General features: G+C 56.9%; 1 protein-coding gene and 1 non-coding gene across 2 annotated transcripts; one reads left to right on the top strand and one right to left on the bottom strand.

Annotated features, from left to right (window-relative positions):
- The first annotated feature begins 7,036 nt into the window (after positions 1 to 7,036).
- On the top strand, positions 7,037 to 7,166 carry LOC123858131 (small nucleolar RNA SNORA18). The gene has a single exon (XR_006794087.1). It is a non-coding gene; the product is annotated as a small nucleolar RNA SNORA18 (small nucleolar RNA).
- A 4,786-nt stretch (positions 7,167 to 11,952) lies between these two features.
- On the bottom strand, positions 11,953 to 14,608 carry CD248 (CD248 molecule). The gene has a single exon (XM_045893225.3). The coding sequence runs from the start codon at positions 14,558 to 14,560 to the stop codon at positions 12,236 to 12,238; it is 2,325 nt and encodes a 774-aa protein (XP_045749181.1). The 5' UTR covers positions 14,561 to 14,608; the 3' UTR covers positions 11,953 to 12,235.
- Positions 14,609 to 22,259: the final 7,651 nt, after the last annotated feature.

The raw sequence follows: 22,259 nt of genomic DNA, 5'->3' as shown, positions 1-22,259 counted from the left end.
ATATGAGAATGAGGCCATCTTGGATATGCCAGACCCAATCAAATCACAGATGACCATAGATAGCCACAGGAATGACCCCGGGTGTAACTAGCAGAAGAATCCCCAGGCTGCTCCCAGCCCAAATTGCTGACCTACAGGTTGGTGAGAAATAAGAAATCCTTGTTGTTTCATGATACTAAGTTTTGAGGTGGTTTTTTGTGTGCGATGGATAGTTGATAAACGCTGGACCCACTTCTACTTCACGATGGGGGATCACTGGGCCTGCACAACCAGGTAGAGAAGAGAATCACGAACCCCAGTGTCTTCTTGACAGCTCCCATCTCCTGGTCTCCTGCTGTCTCATGTTCACGTGTTCAGTCTCTGTTACAGCCAACATCGAGTCAGGAGAATTCTTAAAAGGAGAATGATGTCGAGGAAGGGGACAGAGCCTTGTTCCAAAAATCCCAGAGGCCTCTGCCTTTACTCTCTGATTGAAGCCTGGGACAGCATGGTCAAAACAGAGCATTTGACTTCCAACCTGCACCCAACTCTGCCCCTCTGTGTCTTTTCCATCTCAGGAAAGAGTGCCACCATTCATCCCGTTGCTTACGCCAGACATTTGCGTGCCAATCCTCTCCTTCTCCTTCTTAACTTTTTATTATGTAACATTTCAGGCATCACAAAAGTGGAGAGATGGGTGCAATGAGGCCCAGCTCTGCAGCCATCACCCACCGTGACCACTCTGACGTCACGCACACACACCTCCCTCTTCTCCCTGCTGCACCTGGGTTATTTTGAAGAAGACCCACAAGCTGTGGCATTTCATCCATGAACACCTCCTTCCCCCCACCCACATGAGATCTACCACCCGGGATTCCTACCTACAGCAGCTCCCTGAGCAGTCTCCAGATCCTCTCCATCCCAAGCCACCACCTGGCTTCAGGTGCCCAGGGGCCCTCCTCCAGTGACTACACAGACTCCACAAGCCTCCCTTTCACTCATCCCCTTCAGCCCATGGAGCATCATCTTCACATGTGAATCAGATCACATCTCCACCTGACTCAACATACACTGGTGCCCCCTTCCAAACACCAAATATAGTCCAGGCTCCTGCCCCGGCCCTCAGATCCCTGTGGACTCTGGCAGATGTCCCTAGGCTTACCTGGAGCCTGCCCCCCTTTCCTTACAAAGCCCCAGCCACAGGGGCCTCGTGCCTGATCCTAGAACAAGCCAAGCTCCTTGCTGCCCCGGGGTCTTGGCACACACTGTCCCACCTCCCGGAGCTCTCTTCCTTCCCCTAGCTCTTCCCTTGCTCCCTTCACCACTCAGGGCTCTGCTTGTGTGCGAGTCCTGACGGTCTAAATCCATCCCCTACCAACCCCACTGCTATCCTTGCAATAATTTCTATGTAAGTGTGTACAAGTTTATTATTTGTTCTTCTGTTAGAACCAAAGCTATGGGAGGCAGGTGGTCGCAGATGCAGATCTTGGAGTCGGCAAGCCACTTACCCTCTCTCTCAGTCTTCTCAGATCAAATGGGGGGTAATAATAGAACCTACTGACTTCTGGGGCGCCTGGGTGGCTCAGTCATTAAGCGTCTGCCTTCAGCTCAGGTCATGATCCCGGGGTCCTGGGATGGAGCCCCGCATCAGGCTCCCTGCTCGGCGGGAACCTGCTTCTCCCTCTCCCACTCCCCCTGCTTGTGTTCCCTCTCTCGCTGTGTCTCTCTCTGTCACATAAATAAATAAAATCTTAAAAAAAAAAAAAGAGGGGCGCCTGGGTGGCTCAGTCGGTTAAGCGACTGCTTTCGGCTCAGGTCATGATCCTGGAGTCCCAGGATCGAGTCCCACATCGGGCTCCCTGCTCTGCGGGGAGCCTGCTTCTCCCTCTCCCCCTCCCCCTGCTTGTGTTCCCTCTCTCGCTGTGTCTCTCTCTGTCAAATAAATAAATAAAATCTTTAAAAAAAAAAAAAAGAAACTACTGACTTCAGAGGGTTGTCATAAGGATTGAATAAGATCATACGGTACCATGCTTAAAACAGGGCCCCAATATCGTAAATGCTCAATACATTCAGCTATAATCATCATTAGTACTAATATTATTATTAATTATGAATAGACACTCCATATGACACAGACACGTGCTTCACCAGCAGCCAGCCCAAAATTACAGGAACAGTGCCGGCCACACCATAAATGTCCACTCAGTATTGCTAAGTGAATGATTCCTGAGCTCCTATGGACACCTCCAACATCCAGGGTTACTGTGCCCTGAGGATGGAGGCTTGCAGGCACTTAGCCCAGGGCCCAGACCAGCCACAGGAGCTTTGCCTCACTCGGCCTCACTTGAGGTGGAGCTTTATGATCCCCAGAAAGTGAATGGGCCCAAGAAGGGCACCCAGGGAAATGTAAGCTGCCTCCCCACCCAGAGTAAACCACGCAGTCTTGTGTCTCCTCCATAGATCTAGGCCCAGGACCCAAGGCCCCTTCGAGAGCTTCCCCCAGGTGGCTGGCCCCTGCCTTTTCCACGAGTTTCATCCTCTCTCATGTCACCCACGCTGCCATCTATTCTCTGGAGCTCCCGAGGAAAGTCATTGCTGAGGTGGCCAGGGTGTATCTGGAAAGGGTAAGGAGGATCAGGCGTCCAGCCAAAAATTGGACGCATCCCTGAATCAGCATGGGCAAGGAGTGCTGTGGCCCAGTTATGTGAAGGCAAAAAGCTCCTAGAAGTCAGCTTCCACAGAAAGAAAGAAAAACAGGCTGGCCAAATTGATAAATGCACACCACGGGCCCAAGGCTGTATGTACATCTCCACCAAAGAGGAGTTTCTGGGGGCGCCTGGGTGGCTCAGTTGGTTAAGCCACTGCCTTCGGCTTGGGTCATGATCCTGGAGTCCCGGGATCGAGTCCCACATCGGGCTCCCTGCTCGGCGGGGAGCCTGTTTGTCCCTCTGACCCTCCCTCTTCTCATGCTCTCTCTATCTCATTCTCTCTCTCAAATAAATGAATAAAATCTTTAAAAAAAATTAAAAAAAAAAAAAAGAGGAGTTTCTGTCCAGAATGTCAGCTCAAACCCAAATCAACTGGTTTTCAGTAACCTGGGGTCCTACTCCAAAAGACAGGCGTATTTTTCTTCTCTTTGACTGCTATTTTTGAAACTTGTAAAATGAAAGAGACCAAAATAGGGGCGCCTGGGTGGCTCAGTCGTTAAGTGTCTGCCTTCAACTCAGGTCATGATCCTGGGGTCCTAGGATCGAGCCCCGCATCGGGCTCTCTGCTCAGCGGGAAGCCTGCTTCTCTCTCTCCACTCCACTTGCTTGTGTTCCCTCTCTTACTGTGTCTCTCTCTGTCAAATAAATAAATAAATAAAATCTTTTTAAAAATTTTTTAAAAAAAGAGACCAAAATAAAAATACTGAATTCTTTCAGTAGAAGAATTTCAAAGATTTTTTTTTTTTTTAATTTGACAGAGAGAGAGAGAGAGCACAAGCCGGCGGGGCGGCGGGCACAGGGAGAGGGAGAAGCAGGCTTCCCGCTGAGTAGGGAGCCCAATGCAGGGCTCGATCCCAGGACCCTGGGATCATGACTTGAGCCGAAGGCAGACAGATGCTCAACCGACTGAGCCACCCAGGCACCCCTCAGTAGAAGAATTTCAGTGTATGTGTTATAAAAGCACAACATGTCAGGGCGCCTGGGTGGCTCAGTCAGTTAAGCATCTGCCTTTGGCCTAGGTCGTGATCCCGGGGTCCTGGGATGGAGCCCTGCGTTGGGCTCCCTACTCAGCGGGAAGCCTGCTTCTCCCTCTCCTTCTGCCCCTTCCCTGGTTCCTGCTCACTCTCACTCTCTCTCTCAAATAAATAAATAAATATACAAAATCTTAAAAAGAAAAAAAAGGCAGGAAAAAACCTCAAAGGCCCGCAAGAGAGGGATGGCCACAGAGGCACAGGGCGGGTGGTCTAGATGGTTCCTGAATGAAGTCCAAAGCCGGAAATGTCTCCTGACATTGCTATGGTAGCACACCGTCCCCCTCTGGCCACACAGCCACATGGCCAGGAATGACTGTTGGGGGGGTCACAGGCAGCAAGGGCCCGTCCGAGTGGAGGCTCTCCCAGCTGTCTGGACTGCAGCATAAAGTGGCTGGAAGCTCTCAGGTGGCAGTTCCTCTCTCTCATAAACAAGCCAACAACCAAAAGTGGGCTTTCTCTTCTGTCGGACTTACTGGATGCTCCACTGCAGGACCTGTTCCCCGTGGCTAGTGGGATCTCACACCAATCTAGAACGATCTTCCTGGTCTCCAAGTGTGGTAAGCAGAATGGTGGCCCCAAATGTGTCCACTCTCTAGTCTCCGGCACCTGTGAACATGTTACTCTACATGGAAAAAGGGACTTGCAGCTGTGATTAAAGTTAAGAACCTTAGGGCCGCCTGGGTGGCTCAGTTGGTTGGGCATCTGCCTTCGGCTCAGGCCATGATCCCGGGAGTTCCAAGATGGAGCCCCACATCCATCCAGCTCCCCGCTCAGCTGGGAGTCTGCTTCTCCCTCTGTCCTTCCCCCCGCTCATGCTCACTGTCTCTCTCACTCTCAAATAAATAAAATCTTAAAAAAAAATAAAGTTGGGCACCCGGGTGTCTCAGTCGGTTGGGCATCTGCCTTCAGCTCAGGTGGTGATCCCAGGGTCCTGGGATCGAGCCCTGTGTTGGGCTCCCTGCTCGGCAGAGAGCCTGTTTCTCCCTCTCCCTCTGCAGCTCTCCCTGCGTGTGCTCTCTCTCTCTCTCTCTCCCTCTGTCAAATAAATACATAAAATATTTTTAAAAATAATAATAAATAATAAAGTTAAGGACCTTGAAGTGGGGAAATTATTGTGAAATATCCAGGTGCAGCACCCATTTCAACCAGCCCTTTGGGGGTTTCTTTGGTCAGCCTATTTTCAGTGGCCACAGAGAATGGAGAATCACTGGGGCCTGGTGAAGCATCAGTATGTGGACTGGGCACCTAATGGCTGGGATAGACTGACTCTACCTTTCCTTTCTCCCCAAGTCTTGCAATTCTTCGCTCCGTAAGTATTCCAAAGGAAGTCTGACTCTTCGTAGTGTGGGCCAATGCTAGGTCCAGGCTGGAGCGAACCCTCTGGAAAAAGCTGCACCAGATGTCTGTGTTAGAGCAAGAAAATCAACCTTTCCCTGAGCAACCCCCAAGGCAATCTATGTGTCAAGACCCGAAGAGTTCCTTTCTGCTGCCTGGTAGCATACCCCCAAATTCCAGGTTTGCATACTCTTCGCTGTCTTCCATCATTCATCCTGGATGTGACGTTGTCTTCCCAACCTGACTTTTGCACGGCACCCACAGGCCCATTTTGGTTTCCGTTTCCACCCTATCACCAGCCACCACGGGGCCAACCCGGCAGTAGAGCAGAGAAAGGGGGGAAGGGGTGTAGGCATCCCCAATCCCGAACCTTCCTCCGGCTCTCCAAGTGTCCTCCATCGGGATACGGCTGTCGAACAAGACCTTTCCTTTGATGTAGGGCCTGCCACACGGCAGCAAACTCACAGGAAGTCATAAAATACTATAAAACTTTGAGAGAAACGCAGAAATACCCAACATCTGTCAGACAACTGGCAAACTGCTGGATTGAGGCAGTTCGCAGTTTCAACATTGGATCGCACTGCGTGCCTTTTGATGACATAATATCTCTGTGAATCTGGGCTCTTGGCAGCGGCCGCAATCAAAAGCAAGTATTATTGGACGTCAGCAACGTCCAATCGGATTCCAAGTTTTGAGAAGTTGCGCAGTGCCCAGCAGGCATACTGTGTCCTCCTGGCAGGTGCTTGTGATTACTTAAGAATAAAAATCTGCTTCTATCTTTCAATGTATGTATATTATTCTTTCAAATGACTACTGAGGTACTAAAATACAAGTACCTCTTGGAGGTGCCTGGGTGGCTCAGTCTGTTAAGCGTTGGACTCTTGATTTTGGCTCAGGTCCTGATCTCAGGGTTGTGAGATGGAGCCCCAGGTCAGGCTCCACACTCAGCATGGAGTCTGTTTGTCCCTCTCCCTATGCTCTTCCTTCCAATCCCTCCCTCTTTCTCTCTCCCTCAAATAAATACATAAAATCTTTTTAAAAAATACAAGTACTTCTCGTATTTATTAAATGGAACTCTGAGGCATGGTTTTGGCCCAGGAGCGCCATGAAAAACCCACTGAGGTATTCAGGATATGGAGGATACCACGAACCAAGGGAGACTGAGAACCTCTGCTATAGGGATTTAGTGGGTATGGGACTTCATCTTGTGCTGATTCGGCTCTCCCATGATCAGGGTTTTTTTTTGTTTTTTTTGTTTTTCTTTTTTTAAAGATTTTATTTATTTACTTGAATGTGAGAGCACAAGCAGGGGAAGCAGCAGAGGGAGAGGGAGAACCAGCCTCCCCGCTGAGCAGGGAACCCGACGAAGGGCTTGATCCCAGGCCCCTAGGATCCTGACTTGAGCTGAAGGCAGACGCTTAACCGACTGAGCCACCCAGGTGCCCCTGCCCATGATCAGTTTCTGGACTCTGTCTTCAGGGCTCTCCCGAGCCAGCTAAAGCAGACAGCACTTCTCGTAGAAGTCTGGGCAGTCACCCTGAAGCTTTTTACTGGCTTCCAGCAGCAAACCTTGACTCTCCTCCTAACGAGTTCTTTCTTCTCTCCGACAGATTATTGTGGCTAGGGTGGCTACTCTAGGATGCCCATTTTCATATGAGGAGACAAACAGAGAGCAATTAGAGGACCTGCCTAAGGCTCCCCAGCCCTCGAGTCGTGGAGCTGGAATCAAAGCAAGGCTGTCTGGTGCAGAGTGCCTGCTCTCAGCCATGACTAGTTGCCTCCCAGAGAGAAATCCCTTAACTCACCAAAACCATGCTAAAGCCTGGCCACTGCCAGATGCCCTAAAACTGCGCCCGGACCGGACCCCTCGTCTGGATCCCACACGGTCACAGGTAATGCCTCGTTTGCCAATATCATCAAAGCACGATCAGCCCAGGAGTGTACACCTTGCAGCCTCCTTGGTAAAAGCAAGCTCCCCCTGTTGAGGTCGACCCGGTGGGGCTTTCTCTTTAGACCTACATCGCTGGAAATGCCTCATAGAGTAGATGTGTGGTTTCCTTAATTCACAGAACTACATGTTAGATCTGTGGGAAAGAACTACAAGACATCTATCTGCTAAAGCTATGCAAAAGACCTAACAGTCAAGCATTTTATTTATTTTTAAAATTTTTATTTATTTAAGAGAGAGCATGCGCGCAAGAGTAGGGGGAGGGGCTGAGAGAGAGAGATTCTTTCAGCAGACTCCCAGAGGAGCCCAGAGCTGGCACAGGCGTTGGGGGGGGGCTCCCCTGGGGGCTCGATCCCATGACTCATGAGACTCTGGCCCTGAGCCGCAACCAAGAGCCCGATACTTACCCGATTGAGCCACCCAGGTGCCCTGCAGTGAAATATTTTAAGTCTTAGGTATTGGCGTATCCCAACAATCTGTACAATTCTAGGGTGTGATCATTCAGGGGCGAATATGATTTGAACTTATTCATGTTTAGAGACTGCCTGAAATTGAGAACCAGAAAGATCCATCTACTCTGCCCCTAAATGTGGCCCTAAAGTAAAGAAATTGGATTCCAAAGATTATAGGTGGGGAATTTCTGAAGTATGTCCATATCCAAGTGGAGATCAGAGAAGCCCATCATAGAGAATTGTGAACTGACAGTGACAACTGTGAATTGAACAAAAATTCTTTTTAAAAGGGCTATTTTGAAGATTATGATTCTGACTTGGGAGGAACTAAGGTGATTGGCAGTGGAAGGAATCACATAAAATTCCTTAAATAAAAATGTATTGACTTAAAAAAAAAAAAGGCAAGTTCCCTGGGAGGTGGGCATTTTCTAATCAGAGACATGGCTATCATTATGGACTGGCTCTGGTCTAGGATTGAAGATCACGGAATCTATCTGGGTTCAAACCTCCACTTACTAACTTGGTCAAATAGGGTGAATGGCCTGACGCAAGGCACTCGGGCAAGTGCCCTCAGCTTCCTCACCTGCAAATCATGGTGAGAGTGGCACTCACTGCATGGGGGTTCTGGACCTCAAGTGGGTAAAGACATGTAAAGCCCTTAGAATCAGATGAGGCAGACAATCTCTGCTGCAAGCATTCAGTATTATTTTCATTATTATTTGGCACCAAACCCTACTCCCATTCATAGTGGCCAGGGCGCCAGAACTGGAATCCCATCTGGAAAGCATCTTATTCCCCAGACTTTGAGTTGCTTGGGAGCAATGCCTGATGCAGGAAGCGAAGGGTGTCCAGCTGGGTGCTGGTACCTACTGGAACTCAGTAGATGTTAGTGCTGCCCCCTTCACCAAAGCCACAAGCCTCATCTGTCCCAGTAATGTTTGAAAAACATTACACTGAGCCCCTGGTACCGAACTCCAGAGTGTCCTGGACTCCTGGAGCCCCAGTCTAGTGTGGGAGTGAGCAGGCGAATATTTGCAAATGTAGTGATGAGCGCTGATACAGAGATCTGCCCTGAGATCAATCCTGCTCCCAAACCTGTGACTCTCAGCTTCTACGTGAGGGTCTGTGAGCCCAAATTCACTCCCTCCTGCCAAAGGCACACCTCTAAAGAAGGTGTCCACACTTTGTAGCACTAGTTGGGGGCGGGGAGGACCCAGCCCTAAGGATTCAGGTGAGAGTCCGTGCTTTCGCCCCTGGGAAACGGGATCCGTGGGCAAGGTACAGCAAGAGTCCCAGCAGCCACTGTGAAGACTGGCGGGGGCCTCTTCAGCTCACAGAGACCCCCTTGGGGTCTTCCAAATACGACAGAGGACCCATGCGAGTGGATCTGCTGTTTTGCTGGGGGACAAATATTTGCCGAAGCGGCCAATATCTGAATAACACGAACATTTAATAAATTAAGCAAGTATTTATTGGGCTTTAAGGTGCTTTGGGAGAGGCGCCAGGTTCGCGGTGGCTGCAAGCCCAGGCGCCGAAGGCAGGTGGCGCCAGAGGCCCATTCATCCACGCCTCCCGTCGGGCTTTCGAACTCCTTTCAGGGCTCCCTCCAGAGAACCTGCAATCTAGGCGACCGGAAACCGTGAGTAGGGAAGGAGACGGGGTGCCAGGGCCGGGTTCGGGGCATCCTGGTCAGGGACACGGAGTTCGGATCCACGCTAGTCTGAGCATATTCAGAAGGCGGTGAGCGACTTTGGGAGTCCCGGGCCCCGGATTCCCGCGAAAGTGGAACCTATAGGTGGGCGTGGCTATGCATTCACAGTAGGTGGAGCCTGAGAAGAGGTTGGGTTACGCTCTCTGCGTGGGCAGATTCTTTTGCGAGAAGCCCCGGGCAAGAGGAGCTCTGGGTGGGCGGTACTTAAGGGATCGTCAGGGTGGAGTTCGTGGGTATCCTTAGTGGGCGGACCCGAGGACTCTGTAGGTGGGCCATTACCTCAGTGTGCAGGGAAAGTGTTAGCCAGACGTGGGCGGAGCTCTTTTCCCAGCGAGGGGCCCCGCCCCTGCGATTTGAACGGCTGTGAATGGGCGGGACTTGTACCTGGGGGCGGAGCCTGAAGAGGAGCTTAAGGGGAACCCGTAACCTCCTGGAAGGCGGAATTTGCAGCTGTCCCGGACGGAGAAAGGTCTCTGCGGAATTCCCTGCACTCGTGAACCGGGTCTCCGGCTCCGAGGAGGGGTGGAGCTTGTGGTTCTGTTATGCGGGGCACGCAACGCGGAGTGAGGAGAAAGTGTAAACTCTGGGCGGAGTTTATACTTCCAGGAAGCGGGAATTAATAACTGCCAGTTTGCGCAAGCCGCCCTGAGGAGGCGAGGCTTATGGCCTTGGTGGGCGGAGCCATTGTTACTGCCTCGGCCGGGGCGGAGCTGATAGAGCAGAGGGGCGGGGCAACGGTTCTGCGAGAATCTCTGAGCTGGCAGGGGGCGAGGCTTGTGGCTTTGGTGGGCGGGGCTTCTGAAGAGCTCCTGAGGGGCACTTTGACAGTAGTAGGTGGGCGTGGCTCGTAGCTAGGAGGGATCTGTCTGATGGTGCGGGCATCGGCCTGCTCGTGAAGTTCGCGCTTGGATGAGGAGGGGTCGGAGAGTCGATGGGCGGAGCCTAAGACACAGCTCCGGGTCTGGGCGGAGCCCAGGCTGGGCGCAGGCGGGGGTTCTGGCCTGGGAGGCAGTCTGTTTAGGCCCGCACGCAGCTCTGCATCTGTTGCTCATTACGGGATGACAAAGAGCCGGCTCTGGGCCCCCTTCCCCACTCCCATCCCCTCCCTCCGACAGCAGTGCATTTAACTCCTTCCTGCCCTGAGGGTGCTCTGGATCCCCTGCCCAGGGTCTCAGGAGGGAGCTCCAGTCTGTCTCATCCTGGCAGGATTTGTCACCCCCCAGGCTGCGCCCACACCTTCTCAGACCCAGGCCTCTAGGCCACCCCGCGACTTCACTCTCATGCATTGAATCTCTCCAGCGGCGTCTCCGAGGTTAAACACTTGGGCAGGATCTGGCAGGGGCGTCTGGTTTGAGTTAGGGGAACATGAGAGCGGGGGCCGGGGGCGGTGCATAGCGTTCCCTCCACCCCCTCCACGGCCCCCGGTTCGTCCCCAGTTCTGGCCCCTCCTCTACCCGTCCCCTGGGGCCCGGCTCAGGCCCAGGCCCTGGGCCAGAGGGTGGCATAGGGCACCCGGTAGGGAAGGGGCCTTTAGGCCGCCCCTCCTCTCCTGTCTGGGTGGTCGTGGTGGTTCTGCTCCGTCCTAATTAGAGGCTCCTTAGAGACTGCAACTGAAAAATTACAGAGGCAGTGGGAACCGGAGCCTCCCCAGCCCAGGTCCCGCCTTTCCTGGTCCCCAAGGCAGTGAGCCCAGGATGAAGGAGTTTGCCAGGTTCCCCCAGGCTGTGATCTTTGACCATCCCCTCTGGATTCATGGGACACCTCAGCATTGAGCAACTTGCTCAAGCTCTGATCTGGGTTCTCTGACCCAGCACCACCCACATGGAGAAGCACAAAATGTGGCCCAAGCCTTGCTCAGAAGCCTGCCAAGGGAGCTGGAGATGGGATAGCTCTCCCAGGTTCCGTGCTCTCCCCATCCCAGCCTGCTAGGCAGTGACTCCCACCTCCTCCCCAGAGCAGGGAGGAGGAGAAACTTCAGAGCACCTATAACCCAGAGGAGTGGCAGCACCCTTGAGTGACCCTGGGCCCCAGCTGCCAACTTCTGGGCAGCCTGTGGGGATAGGATGGCAAGTACCAGAAGACAGAAGCTCACCCACTAGACACCCTTCACTCCCCAGAATCACCAGACCCAGAGCTTAACTTTGACTCCTAAATCCCAGTTTGGCTCCTGTTGAGCAGAAGCCCTCATTCTAGAACGCTCCCCCATTTTCAGCCCCACTTGGAGTTTTGGTAAAAACAGGAACAAATATTGGGGCGCCTGGGTGGCTCAGTCGGTTGAGCATCTGCCTTCAGCTCAGGTCATGATCCCAGGGTACTGGGATCAAGCCCCACATCGGGCTCCCTGCTCGGCGAGAAGCCTGCTTCTCTGCCTGCCACTCTGCCTGCTTGTGCTCTCTCTCTCTCTCTCTCTCTGTCAAATAAAAAAAGATTTTATTTCTATTTATTTGACAGAGAGAGAGAGAGACAGCAAGAGAGGGAACACAAGCAGAGGGGGTGGGAGAGGGAGAAGCAAGCCTCCCCCAATAAATAAAATCTTAAAAAAAAAAAAAAAGAGGAACAAATATGAAACCCCGTGCCAAACCTCCCACTCCTGGGCTCGCTGTGTGACCTTGGGCAAGGCTCTGCCCTCTCTGGGCTCCTGTTTACCCAAGAATCTCTGAAGCATACCCTCCCTTAAGCGGTCTTACCTTATTTCCTTGGGGCCCAGACAAGCTGAAGGAAGGTCCCCTCTTTTTTGCTGTGTCCTCCCAGACCCTCCCCTCAGACATCAATGGGGGTCAGGAACTTTGGGTGAGGTTGGCACCCCGTTTATTGGAGAAGACCCCAGCACCCACCCCCTGAGGTCCTGGGGGCCTCGGCGTCTCCTCTGTCGTGAGTGCTGGGCCGGGGAGCAGAGTTCCCAAGAGTCAAGTCTGGTAGTTGACTGAGAAAGGAGCCTGGCTGGGCCCGGGGGGAGCAGGAAGCCCTCTGTCCAGCTGGGCAGCCCCCATGGGTCCCTGGTGCAGCCTGAGCCATGTGTCCAACGCACGCCCCTTCCCCCCACCCCGCAGAGGGGGGGCTGCGCCCCATCACACGCTGGTTCTGCAGGTCTGCACCCCTGTGAGGCTGCCCCGGTGGGGCATCGGTTCTGTTGGGCCCTTGCTCCCAGCGTGGGTGACCCAGCGATAGCAGTCGGTAACTCGCTTGTTGGGTGCGTGGGGGCCACAGCGGGTGCAGTACACGATGCCCAGTGCGAGTAGGACCACCAAGAAGACACATGTGGGCACTAGGAGTGCCACCAGCAGCCACCGGTCATCCCTCCGGCTGTGGCCTGCCGGACTGGCCTCCTCCAGGGCTGTTGGGGCTGCTGTGGGGGCTGCTGAGGGCATCCAGGGACCCACCTTGGTGTCACGGGCACCTTCCCTTGGGACTTGTGGGGGTTTGGAATGGGGGTGTGTAGGACTGGCGAATGAGGTCTGGTTAGTGGGGCTCTGAGGGGGCTCTGAGGTGAGGGTAGTGTCGGGGGCTGGGGGCTGGGTGGCAGAAGACCCAGGAGCTTGATGGGCAGGGAGCACAGGGGATCTGGAGGTAGCGGTCAGAGGGGTTTGGACAGTCGAGGTAATGGGAAGGTGGGTGGCCTGGGCTTGGAGGACTGGGACATCTGGGGTGCCAAGGGATTGGTGGGCACTGGAAGTGGTACCCAGAGGAGTGTGGTTAGCGGGGATCTGAGGCACATGAGCGGTGGGCTGGGTATCAGTGACCCGGGTGTCTGGGAACACACGGGACGGTTCAGGATATTTGGCTGAGATAATTGGGGGCTGGTGAGCAGGGGGCCGTGCTGGGCGGGTGGCAGAGATAATAGGGGGTTGGTAGGCAGAGGGCAGATCGGGATGGTTGGCTGAGATCATGGGGAACTGGTGGTCAGGAGGCAAAGCTGGGTGCCTGGCAGGGATCCTGGGGGGCTTGGGGGCGGGGGCCTGGGGCGGGCGTGTGGCAGAGATGATAGGGGGTCGGTGGGCAGAAGGCAGCGTGGGGCGTGTGGCAGAGACCACCACGGGTCGGGTGACAGAAAGCACTGAGGAGTGGTAGGGGACCCTGGGGGCACTAAGTGGGGGTGGCCAGGTGGGGTCCAGGTAGGGCATCCGATGCTCTCCCTCCTCTGGGAAACTAGGTCTATAGGCCAGGCCAAAGTCAGGCGGCTGCGTGGCCTCCATCCACGGGATCCCAGGCACCTCCGTCCAGCTGCCATCAAAGGTCTCCCAGGCCTCATGTTCATCCTCTTCATCCTCTTCATCCTCCCCGTCCTCCAGCAACTCGTCCCCTAGGTCCTGGGAAGCCCGGGCACCCATGGCCCCAGCGGGGCTGCAGCTGATGCCGTCAGCCTCAAGCTCGTGGCCCTCCCTGCAGTAGCACTCGAAGCCACCGACGTAGTTGACACACATCTGCTGGCACACGCCAGCGATCTGGCACTCGTCCGTGTCCACGCAGCGGTGCGGCTCATCCTCGGCCGGCCGGAACCCCAGGCGACAATGGCAGCTGTAGCCCTGCGGCCCGCCAGGCTCACACTGCTGCTCACACGGGGCGTGGGTACATGGGTCCTCGCAGCTTTGCCCGTCCGCCGCCAGCCGGAAGCCCTCGGTGCAGCGACAGGACACGCGGCCGTCCACCTCCTCCACGCACTCGTGGTCGCAGCCCCCGTTGTCCGGGCCGCAGCCGGCCACCGGGCACAAGGGCCCGGGCCGAGACCAGCCCACGCCACCCTCAGGCTGCTTCACGCAGAGCAGGGAGGCTTCTCTGCCAGCCTGGCACGGCACGGCAGCCACGGAGCCGAAGGGCAGCCACTCAAACTCGGTGGAGACCAGGTGGAAGGGCGTGGTGTAGACCGCCGGGCCTGCCTGGCCCGCTTCGTCCGGCAGCGCCCGGCAGGAGCCCTTGAAGCCGAACTGGCACAGATAGCCATCGACGGCCAGCGTGCACGAGCCCTCGAGCCAGCGATGCTCGCCGCTCGCCTCGAGGGCGGCGCAGCGCTGGGCCGGGCAGGGGCCCCCTGTGGCCGGCTGGGCCCAGTTGGTGAAGGCCGTGTCCTGGTCTCCCGTGGTCCACGTGAAGCCGCGCAGCGGGCGCTGGGGTTGGCATTGCCGGGCCTGCCGCTGCAGGCCGATCCACAGCAGCCGGCTGGCCGGGCCCGAGCCCACCAGGCTGTCCACACGCTGGGCCTCCTCGGGGGTCCGCGGCGTGGCCAGGTCGCCCCCCAACTCGCGGCAGGCCCGCCAGGCCTCCAGGAAGGTGCGGCGCCGAGGGAAGAGCGCGTAGCAGCTGCCGGGGCCGCAGATGGCCCGCGGCTCGGCTGCCCAGGGGGCCTGGCCCAGCGTGGGCACCGCGGCCGCCCAGGCCAGCAGCAGGCGCAGCAGCATCGCGATGCCCCCCGACTGGCCCGGGGCCGGCTCGCGGCCGCTCTTGACAGGGGGAGGGACCGGGGCCTCTGGCAGGCGGGCCGGGGGGCGGGCCTGGGCCGGGCTCAGGCCTTGTAAGGAGTGGGCCGGGGCCGCTGCCAGCTCGCGGCTCCCGCTCCCCCGGGGCCGCCGGAGCAGGAAGCGGTGGGGCGGGGGGCAGAGGTGGGGGGGGGTGCTGGAGGGTGGGGGTGGGGGGAGGCGCGGCTGGCTGACTGGGAGTCGAGAAGAGGGGGAAACGCCTGCCCAGGAGGCTGGAAGACCCTCAGAAAAATTCCGGCAGTCTGGGGCTCTTGGCGGTGGGGTGAGGTCCCTTCCCAGAGACTCGCCCGAGATCCAGTCTGGACACAGCGACCTCATCACACTTGTGAACTGTCTCAGGGCCCAACTGCTCGTCATACATGTAGAAACATGCTCTGACTCATGCCCTTCACATGACACATGTGTGTGCGCGCTCCCCTCCCCGCACAGGAGCACTCTCCTGACACACTGTCCCATCATCCCAGACCGGTACGTGGTCTGACACGCTAACCCCCTCGGACGCACATGCGTAAGTGGTACGACACTCTACCTGCCCTTACGCAAGACACCCCTCACGTTCGCGTGCAGCCCCTGAATGGAATCCACCTTGAGCATGCAGGCATCAGGCATGGGTATCATCAAACCCTCATTTATGAACTAAACTCCTGCCTCAACCTCCCCCCACCCCCAAGCTTCCTGGCTCCAGCTGGACCGGGTGTGGGGGGGGGTGGAAGGAGGAGGGGCAGGGGGCTGCCCTCCCTTCACCTCTGCTCAGCCTGGGGCCCTGGGAACCTGGGCTTAGAGGGGGAGGAGGCAGCCCCCAAACAGGAAATGCTTCTCTGGGCTCCTGCTGCAAAAGGGCAGGGTGCATGGGGGCGGGGGTGGGGGTTGGGGGTGGGGGCAGGCAGGGGCTTGGCTGCAGGCAGGGTGAGCAGGGCTGGCTGGGAGGGGACAGGCTGGGGAGAGGCCATGTATGGGCATGAAGCTCACAATGACACATACATGTGTATGTGACAGAGGCGTCACATGTGTGGAGCCTCCCCTGCCCCCAGAGGCTGCTGTGTGGGCCTGGCCAGGGTCCTCTGCCCGCCCCTCTTGGAGGCCTCTGGAGGCATGTGCACTGAGCCCATCATCCAGGATGGTCCCTGGGGAGCTGGCTGTCAGATTAACCCATGAACACCCACTGCACTCTTAGCAGAAGTTTGAGCCCGGGGGGGGGGGGGGGGGACGTGGAGGAGAGGCTCTGTCCCTCAGGGCTCTGCCACTGATGTGCTGTGTGACCGCTGGGAAGTCACTAACCCTCTCTGGGTCTCCGTTTTTCTTATCTACAAAATGGGGTAATGTGTCAGGGCCTTTCAGCTCAGCAGGGCTATTGTATCACAGCTCTCCGTGTTGGTAAATGTGCTTTGTCAGCTGCAAAGTATGAGGCAAATGTTCCTTAGTCTTCTGAGCAAATCTTCTGGGTCGGGGGTGGAGACCAGAGCAGCTTTGCTAATTACCTTACGGTGCCAGGGCTGGCCCAGCCGACCTGGCCAGTCCCCCTGAGAACGAGGGCTTTTGAAGCGCTTGCTATGTGCCTGGAAGGTCGTTCTTTTAAAGTTTACGTCTGTGAAATGTATAGGATGATTCCCCTTCTCATGAGAGGAAAGTCAATATGGGGCAGTGCATCCTTCCCTTGGCTCAGGCCCAAAGCCTTGAGATCATCCTTGACTCCTCTTTCTCCCACACCCCACATCCAATCTCTCAGCAAATCCTGTTGACTTCACCTTCAGGATAGATCCACAATCTGACTGCTTCTCACCACCTTCTTTGCTACCCACCTCTGGCCCTTGCCACTGTCCCCTTCCATCCAGAATCTTGCAACAGCCTCTCCTCTGGTCTCTGTCTTGCCTTCTCCATCCTGCCAGAGGGATCCCTTTAAAACCCAAGACAGATCTGGTCACTCCCCTGCTCAGAACCCTCTGGGCCCCCATCTCACTCAGAAGACGGGCCAACATCTTGGCCATGGCCTCCAGGCTGATGTGGTCTGCCCCCAAACTTCTTACCCCACTCCCACTCACTCCTCTGCTCCAAGTACTCTGGCTTCAGCTGTATGTGAAACTTACCAGGTCCACATCTACCTCTTGTACGGACTGCGTTGTGCATTGTAAGATGTTTAGAAGTATGCCTGGCTTCTACCTAGAGGCCAGTAGCATCCCTCCAGTTGGGACAATCAAAAACGTCTCCAGACACTGCTGAATGTTATGCCCCCCCCCGCCGCCCCAGAGAACGCTTGCCCTAGGAGACTATGGGTTCCATGAGGGCAGCGTCATTGTCTTGTTCCCTACTGTATCCCCAGACCCTGGAAAGTTCCTGGCCCATCGATGCTGCTCAGTAGGGTCTGTCAAATGAATGAATGAATAAGACTCAGATAAATGAAGAACCTGGCCCAGGGCCATGCTGGGGGAATCCAGGATGCTATCTGGAGCCAAAGCCCACCTGCTCCCCACACCTGCCCAGCCTTCCCCAGAAGTCAGACCATTTCAGAACTGGGAGATCCCTGGAAATCAGCAAACCTTTTTGCAGGTAGGCACACTGAGGCCCAGGGAGTCTCCGAGCTAGTCTGTGGCAGGGCTGGGACTAGAATCAAGACTGCCTGACTTTCGTTCCAATTCTCTTTGCTGCGTGCGGTGCCCTGAGGAGCCATCAAGCCCTGAGAGCCGGGCATGGCATCAGGAAGTGAGGATGGGGGAAGGCACGGCAGCAAGACGGCACAGCCTAGACAAGAGTGCTGAAGGGGGGAGCTCAAGATGCCTTTGGAGAATCCAAAGGACTCCACTGGAGTGAGGGACGGCTGGAGAGACTGTAAATGGTGAAGAGGGAATGTCAGAAAGGGGGTAGAGGCCTGGCTTGGAAGGCAGTAAGCTACCCCTAAAAGACTGGCCTCCATCGCGGGGGCCCTGGAGAAGAGGTATGATGGGAGTTCCCTGTGGCTGGTGGGTGGTGGGTGGAGGGGGGACTGGAGGTTGTTGCAATAGTCTGGGAGAGGGGAGGGAGCTGGCTGGAGAGCCGGGCAGCAGGGCGGGCCGGGCTGGGGGAGGCAGCCTCGGGAGGCTCCTTAGGGGCTGGCCAGAGCCTGATCCAAGGGTGTGGCGGGCCCAGTCATGATTCGGGCAATGGCCCGTGCTGGGGCGTCTGAGGGGAGGCTGCAAGCCGTCTGGCGAGTAGGCAGGTCAGATCAGAGGTCAGGACTCCAGCATCAGTTGGAGTGAGGGGTTGGGGGGCAGGCAAGAGAAGCAGGAGGAAGAGGGTCAAAGGCCAAATTCCAGATGGTCTGGCTGGGCTGACTTGCAAGTAGAGGGACTGCTGAGCCAGGAGGGGGTGGGGGTAGAGATGAGCGGGGACACCTCTGACCCCAACAAAACTAAGGATTTTGTGGGTGAGGATGAGGCTTGGAGCTGCGCCTGGGTGCCTAGCATTCCCCTGCTTCCATCCAGGTTGGGAGAGATGGAGTCGAGGTAGCCTAGGAACTTCCTACCCTGGTCAGGATGGGGAAGCAGCGGCTCGGCATCAGGGATCTGGGGGTGAGGGGACAGAGAGGGGCTGGTTGCGGTCTTACTCTTTCTGCCAGTCCCATTCAGCCTGACTCATCTTGCTTCCCCCCTAGCGCAGAGAAGATGCTAAAGGATGCAATAAATGCTTGGATGATGGGTGGGTGGATGGATAGGTGGGTGAATGCATGAATGTGCACATGGGTGGAAGGGCAGTGAGGTAGGAGAATGCGTGGATGCAGGGGTCGGGACACAGACGGATAATGGATGGGATGGAGGAAGGAGTAAGTGGATGGATGGATAGATGGCTAAGTGTATGGGTGTGCGGACAAGAGAAGATGTTGAGAGGCATGGCTGGGCACAAGGATTCAGGCAGAAGTGCTAATTCATAATGAGCCACACCACAATGGATGGTGGGCTCAGGATGCGACTCGGGATCGGTAGGAGTGTGGTCCAGGAGGGCAGGACGGCTCAGACTACCACTAGCAGGGATCATGTGTGATGCTTCCTTGGTACCACAATCTGTCTTGGTTGGGACCCGAGGCCATGGTGTCTTCCTAGCAGGGGTAGGGACAGCTCTGGACACCAAGCTCTGCTCCCAGTGTGGGTTAGGAGGCTGGAGTTCTCTGCTCTGATCGTGGCCCTTATGGTGAGAGCTCACCTCAAGATGGGCTTGAGAACAGAAGCCCACTTTCCCAGAAGGAGCCTTGTCTTCCAGCTACTGGGACAAGCCAGACAGTGGTTTTGGATGCAGTGTGTGGGCCCGTGGGGGTGGGGGTGCAGGCGGCCTGCAGAGGGGTTGGCCTGAAGAGAGCCCAGTGTAACAGCCAGGATGGGGGGGTTGAGGATGATTGGGGGGCGCCCCCTGGGCAGGCGTCCTAGAGCCTTGCCACAGCCTGCTGCTGAGCCAGCACATTGCTTTGTGTACAAATCACCTCCTTTCCTCCTTTTTCTTTTGTCCCCATCCCCCCATCTCCCTCCATTTCTAAATTCTTCCCAAACCACCCCAGCCTTCAGGCTGTCAGGAGGAAGGGCCAACTGGTGGGCAGGAGGCGCCTGGTCTTGGGTGGGAGCTGAAGGAGGGGAGGTGGGCGAGGTCCCAGGGCAGAAGTGGGGAGGGAGGGCAGTCTGGGGGGAGGGCAGCAATTTTGGCCTCCTTCCCCTCCCCACGTGCTGGTGCCGCACCCTGTGTGCTTCTGGATGGGAGAGACCGCGGGGAAGGGGGCGGTGCTGGGGACTGGACAGGGTGGGAGGGAGAGGCTTGGGGGGAGGTGGGGCCCGGGAAGAAGGGGTGCGTCCAGGCCTGGTCCCTGGGGGTAAGGGATTCTGACAGCTGGAGGGGGCTGGGGGGTGGCGTCCACCATGGAGAGAGCCTGGGTGTGCTGATGGGTGTACCTGGGTGTCTGTACACGACCGTGTGCACGTGAGTGTGCGTGCTTGCCTGGGGCTGGCATTGCTGAGGGTCCACGCAGCTGGGTGATGTGTGTGTGTCCCCACAGGCCCACACCCGCGCCCACAGAGGTGAGGGGAGAAACATAGGGCTCCCCTGGATCGCCCAACCTGGGCACAGCTGGGGCCCTAGTCCCTCTCCTGGCAAATGCCTGGCCTGAACATCTGGCCACATCTGCCCACGAGGATGGCCGTCCTGGAGCCCACCGCAGAGCTAGAAGGGCCCAGCCCCACCGATCTGCTCAGTGTCCTCCCAGCTCAGAGAGGGACAAGGCTTTGCCCCGGGTCACAGAGTGGAGGCAGAGCAGGGACTACCTGAGTCTGGGGATCCCAGGAGGGGACAGCTGGGACCTTTGCTGTTCCTGTCCTTCCTCTGCTGCTCTTTGGCTGTGAGGGTGGGACTCTGTGGTCCCTGAGGCATCTGGCAGAAGCCTGCTACCGAGGGTGACCAACTTGTCCCAGTTTGCTGGGGACTCTCCTGGTCTCAGCACTGCAAATCCTGTATGCTGGGAACCCGTTAGCCCGTGTCCTTCCCTCTGCTACCCCAGTGTCAGCATCCCCATCTCCATCTGCACCCTGGAACTTTCCCTTCTTTTCCTGCCCTCTCGCTGCCCCAGGGATCTCTGGGGTCTCACTGTCCCTCGCACTGTTTCTCGTCCTCTCTCTTCCCTCTCTGCAGTCAGGCGTCTCCAGCGCTCCTGTCACTCTCTGGGGTCTCTCTGTCTCCTCCCCTGTCCCCAGGATTGTCACTTGTTGGTTTTTCAGGTCTGTCTCTCTGTTCTCTGCCCACTTCCGTATCTTCCCTGTCCGCCTCTGGTGTCTGCCCCCTGTCTCCCCATTCCTGTTCCAGCGTCTCTGGCTCGCCCCCTTCCCTGGGTGGTCCAGGCCTCCCTCCTCTCCCCCGGCACGCACCCCCAGGGCTGGCTGGGGTGGGAGCCAGGTCTGGGGGCTGTGACCAGGCCAGGAAGGGGAACCCAAGCAGACATGATATTTATGTTAGGACTTCAAAGTGGAGCGGAGCCTGAGGCAGGCTTGGTGGGGGCCAGTGGAGGTAGGAGAGGGGAAGGGGGTGGTGAGCCAAAGCCCAATTAAGGTCAGCTCAGGCCCCTCCCTGGTGAGGGTCTCCTTGGTGACACTTATCTCCCCCGTGGGACACTAAGACCTAGAGTGGGGACAGAACAGGCTATTTTGGTGCAGAGTTCCAAGAAAGGCACTTCCTACAACCCCTGTCCTGCCTCCAGCCCCATCCTTTCTTCCTGTCACCCTGAAGGAGCTGCCGGGTCCTCTGAGCATCAGCCCAGCCAGGGAGGCAGGGGGCTCAGGAGGTGGCAGGAGCAGAGGGCTCCATCTCAGCAGGAAAACATCCCTGGCGCTGGGACAGCTGTGTGTTCTCGGCTCTCTGGCAGAGGCCTGGCCTGGCAGGGCAGCGAGGGCCTGTAACCCTGTGAGCCCTGACTGAGCCAGCTGGGTCCAGTCCTTCAGGGTCTCTGGGGTCCAGTCCGGCTGCCGGCCTGAGGGCCCAAGGGGCCAAGATGGCCGTGAAGGTCACCCCACCCCTGCCCCCACCCTTGGCCTAACCCCTGCTAAAGACACCCAGCTGTTGGGGCTGGGAAGGCGTGGGGTCAGGGGCCCAGGCCCCGGGTGGGGAGGGCGGGAGGGGCCGATTGTCTCATCCTGTGGGCTCAGCTCCTGTCCTAAGGCCCTCCCAGTGGCCAGACCCAGCAGACACCCCTCAGGCTGGGCCACCCTTCAGGAAGCCCCCTCCCAGACTAGAGGCTTGCTCTGGACCCAAGATCCTTTCTAGTCGGAAGCCCACCCAGGCCCCCAAAGCCCCAGCCCCTGGGTCATTACCCCCACCCTCCCAGATCCTCCCCAGGCGCTTCCCGTGAATCACTCAGGCTGGAATCTGATGAGCTCAGGCCTCCCCGCCCAGTACTGCCGGCCTCTGCCTCCTTCCTGGCCACTGGGGTTGCCACAACCCCCATGGGGGTCTTCTCAGCAACTTCCAGCCCCCACCAGCGTCCACCACGGACTGGAATGGCTGAGCGTAGCTGGGATAGGCCGGGGCTGGAGTGAGATTAGTCGGGATCAGGGCTTGGACCTCTTCTGCATGATCAGAAGTATGAAAGTATGTGCGTGTATGCGCATGTGTGCGTGTGCACATGTGTGTGCGTGTGTACGTGTGCATGTGTGCGCGCGTGTGCGCGTGTGTATACTTCCTACGCCTGTGCAGCCTGAGAAGCAAGCCCACGTACCGTGTCTGAGTGGGGGGCTTCGCGGTGCTACCCGGGTAGCTGTATGTCGCCGAATCCCTGTGTAGCACTCACCACGTCTGTGTGTCAGCCTGTCCCCATGGATGGGTGTCACCGAGTCACACTCTGAACCCGAGAGGCAGGGAGGGTGTTGAGGGAACGTCTGTGAGCTTGCAGATCCGGGGATGTCTGTCAGGGTGTGGCTCAGAGGAGGGGCCCGTGTGTGTCACCGGGTCCCATCCCGCAGGGCATGAGTGGCCAACAGTCTCCAGGTGTTCCCAACACTCTGAGTGTTCCTGTTAAGGCTGGGGGTGCCCAGGTGTTCCGCACATGACCGTAGCCTACAGGATGTCACAAATTCTGTGTGCAAACAGGAGTCCAGATGTTTCTTGTGTGTTAAACTGGAGGGGG

The sequence above is a fragment of the Mirounga angustirostris genome, unplaced genomic scaffold (assembly GCF_029215605.1).
Source record: "Mirounga angustirostris isolate CCGP_5_RB_7025 unplaced genomic scaffold, mMirAng1.0.hap1 SCAF_13, whole genome shotgun sequence".
NCBI lineage: Eukaryota > Metazoa > Chordata > Mammalia > Carnivora > Phocidae > Mirounga > Mirounga angustirostris.
This window is presented reverse-complemented; position numbering and strand designations above follow the sequence as displayed.

Coding starts and splice junctions, on each gene's coding strand:
- CD248 (XM_045893225.3), bottom strand. CDS start 14,560: ATGCTGCTGCGCCTGCTGCTGGCCTGGGCGGCCGCGGTGCCCACGCTG.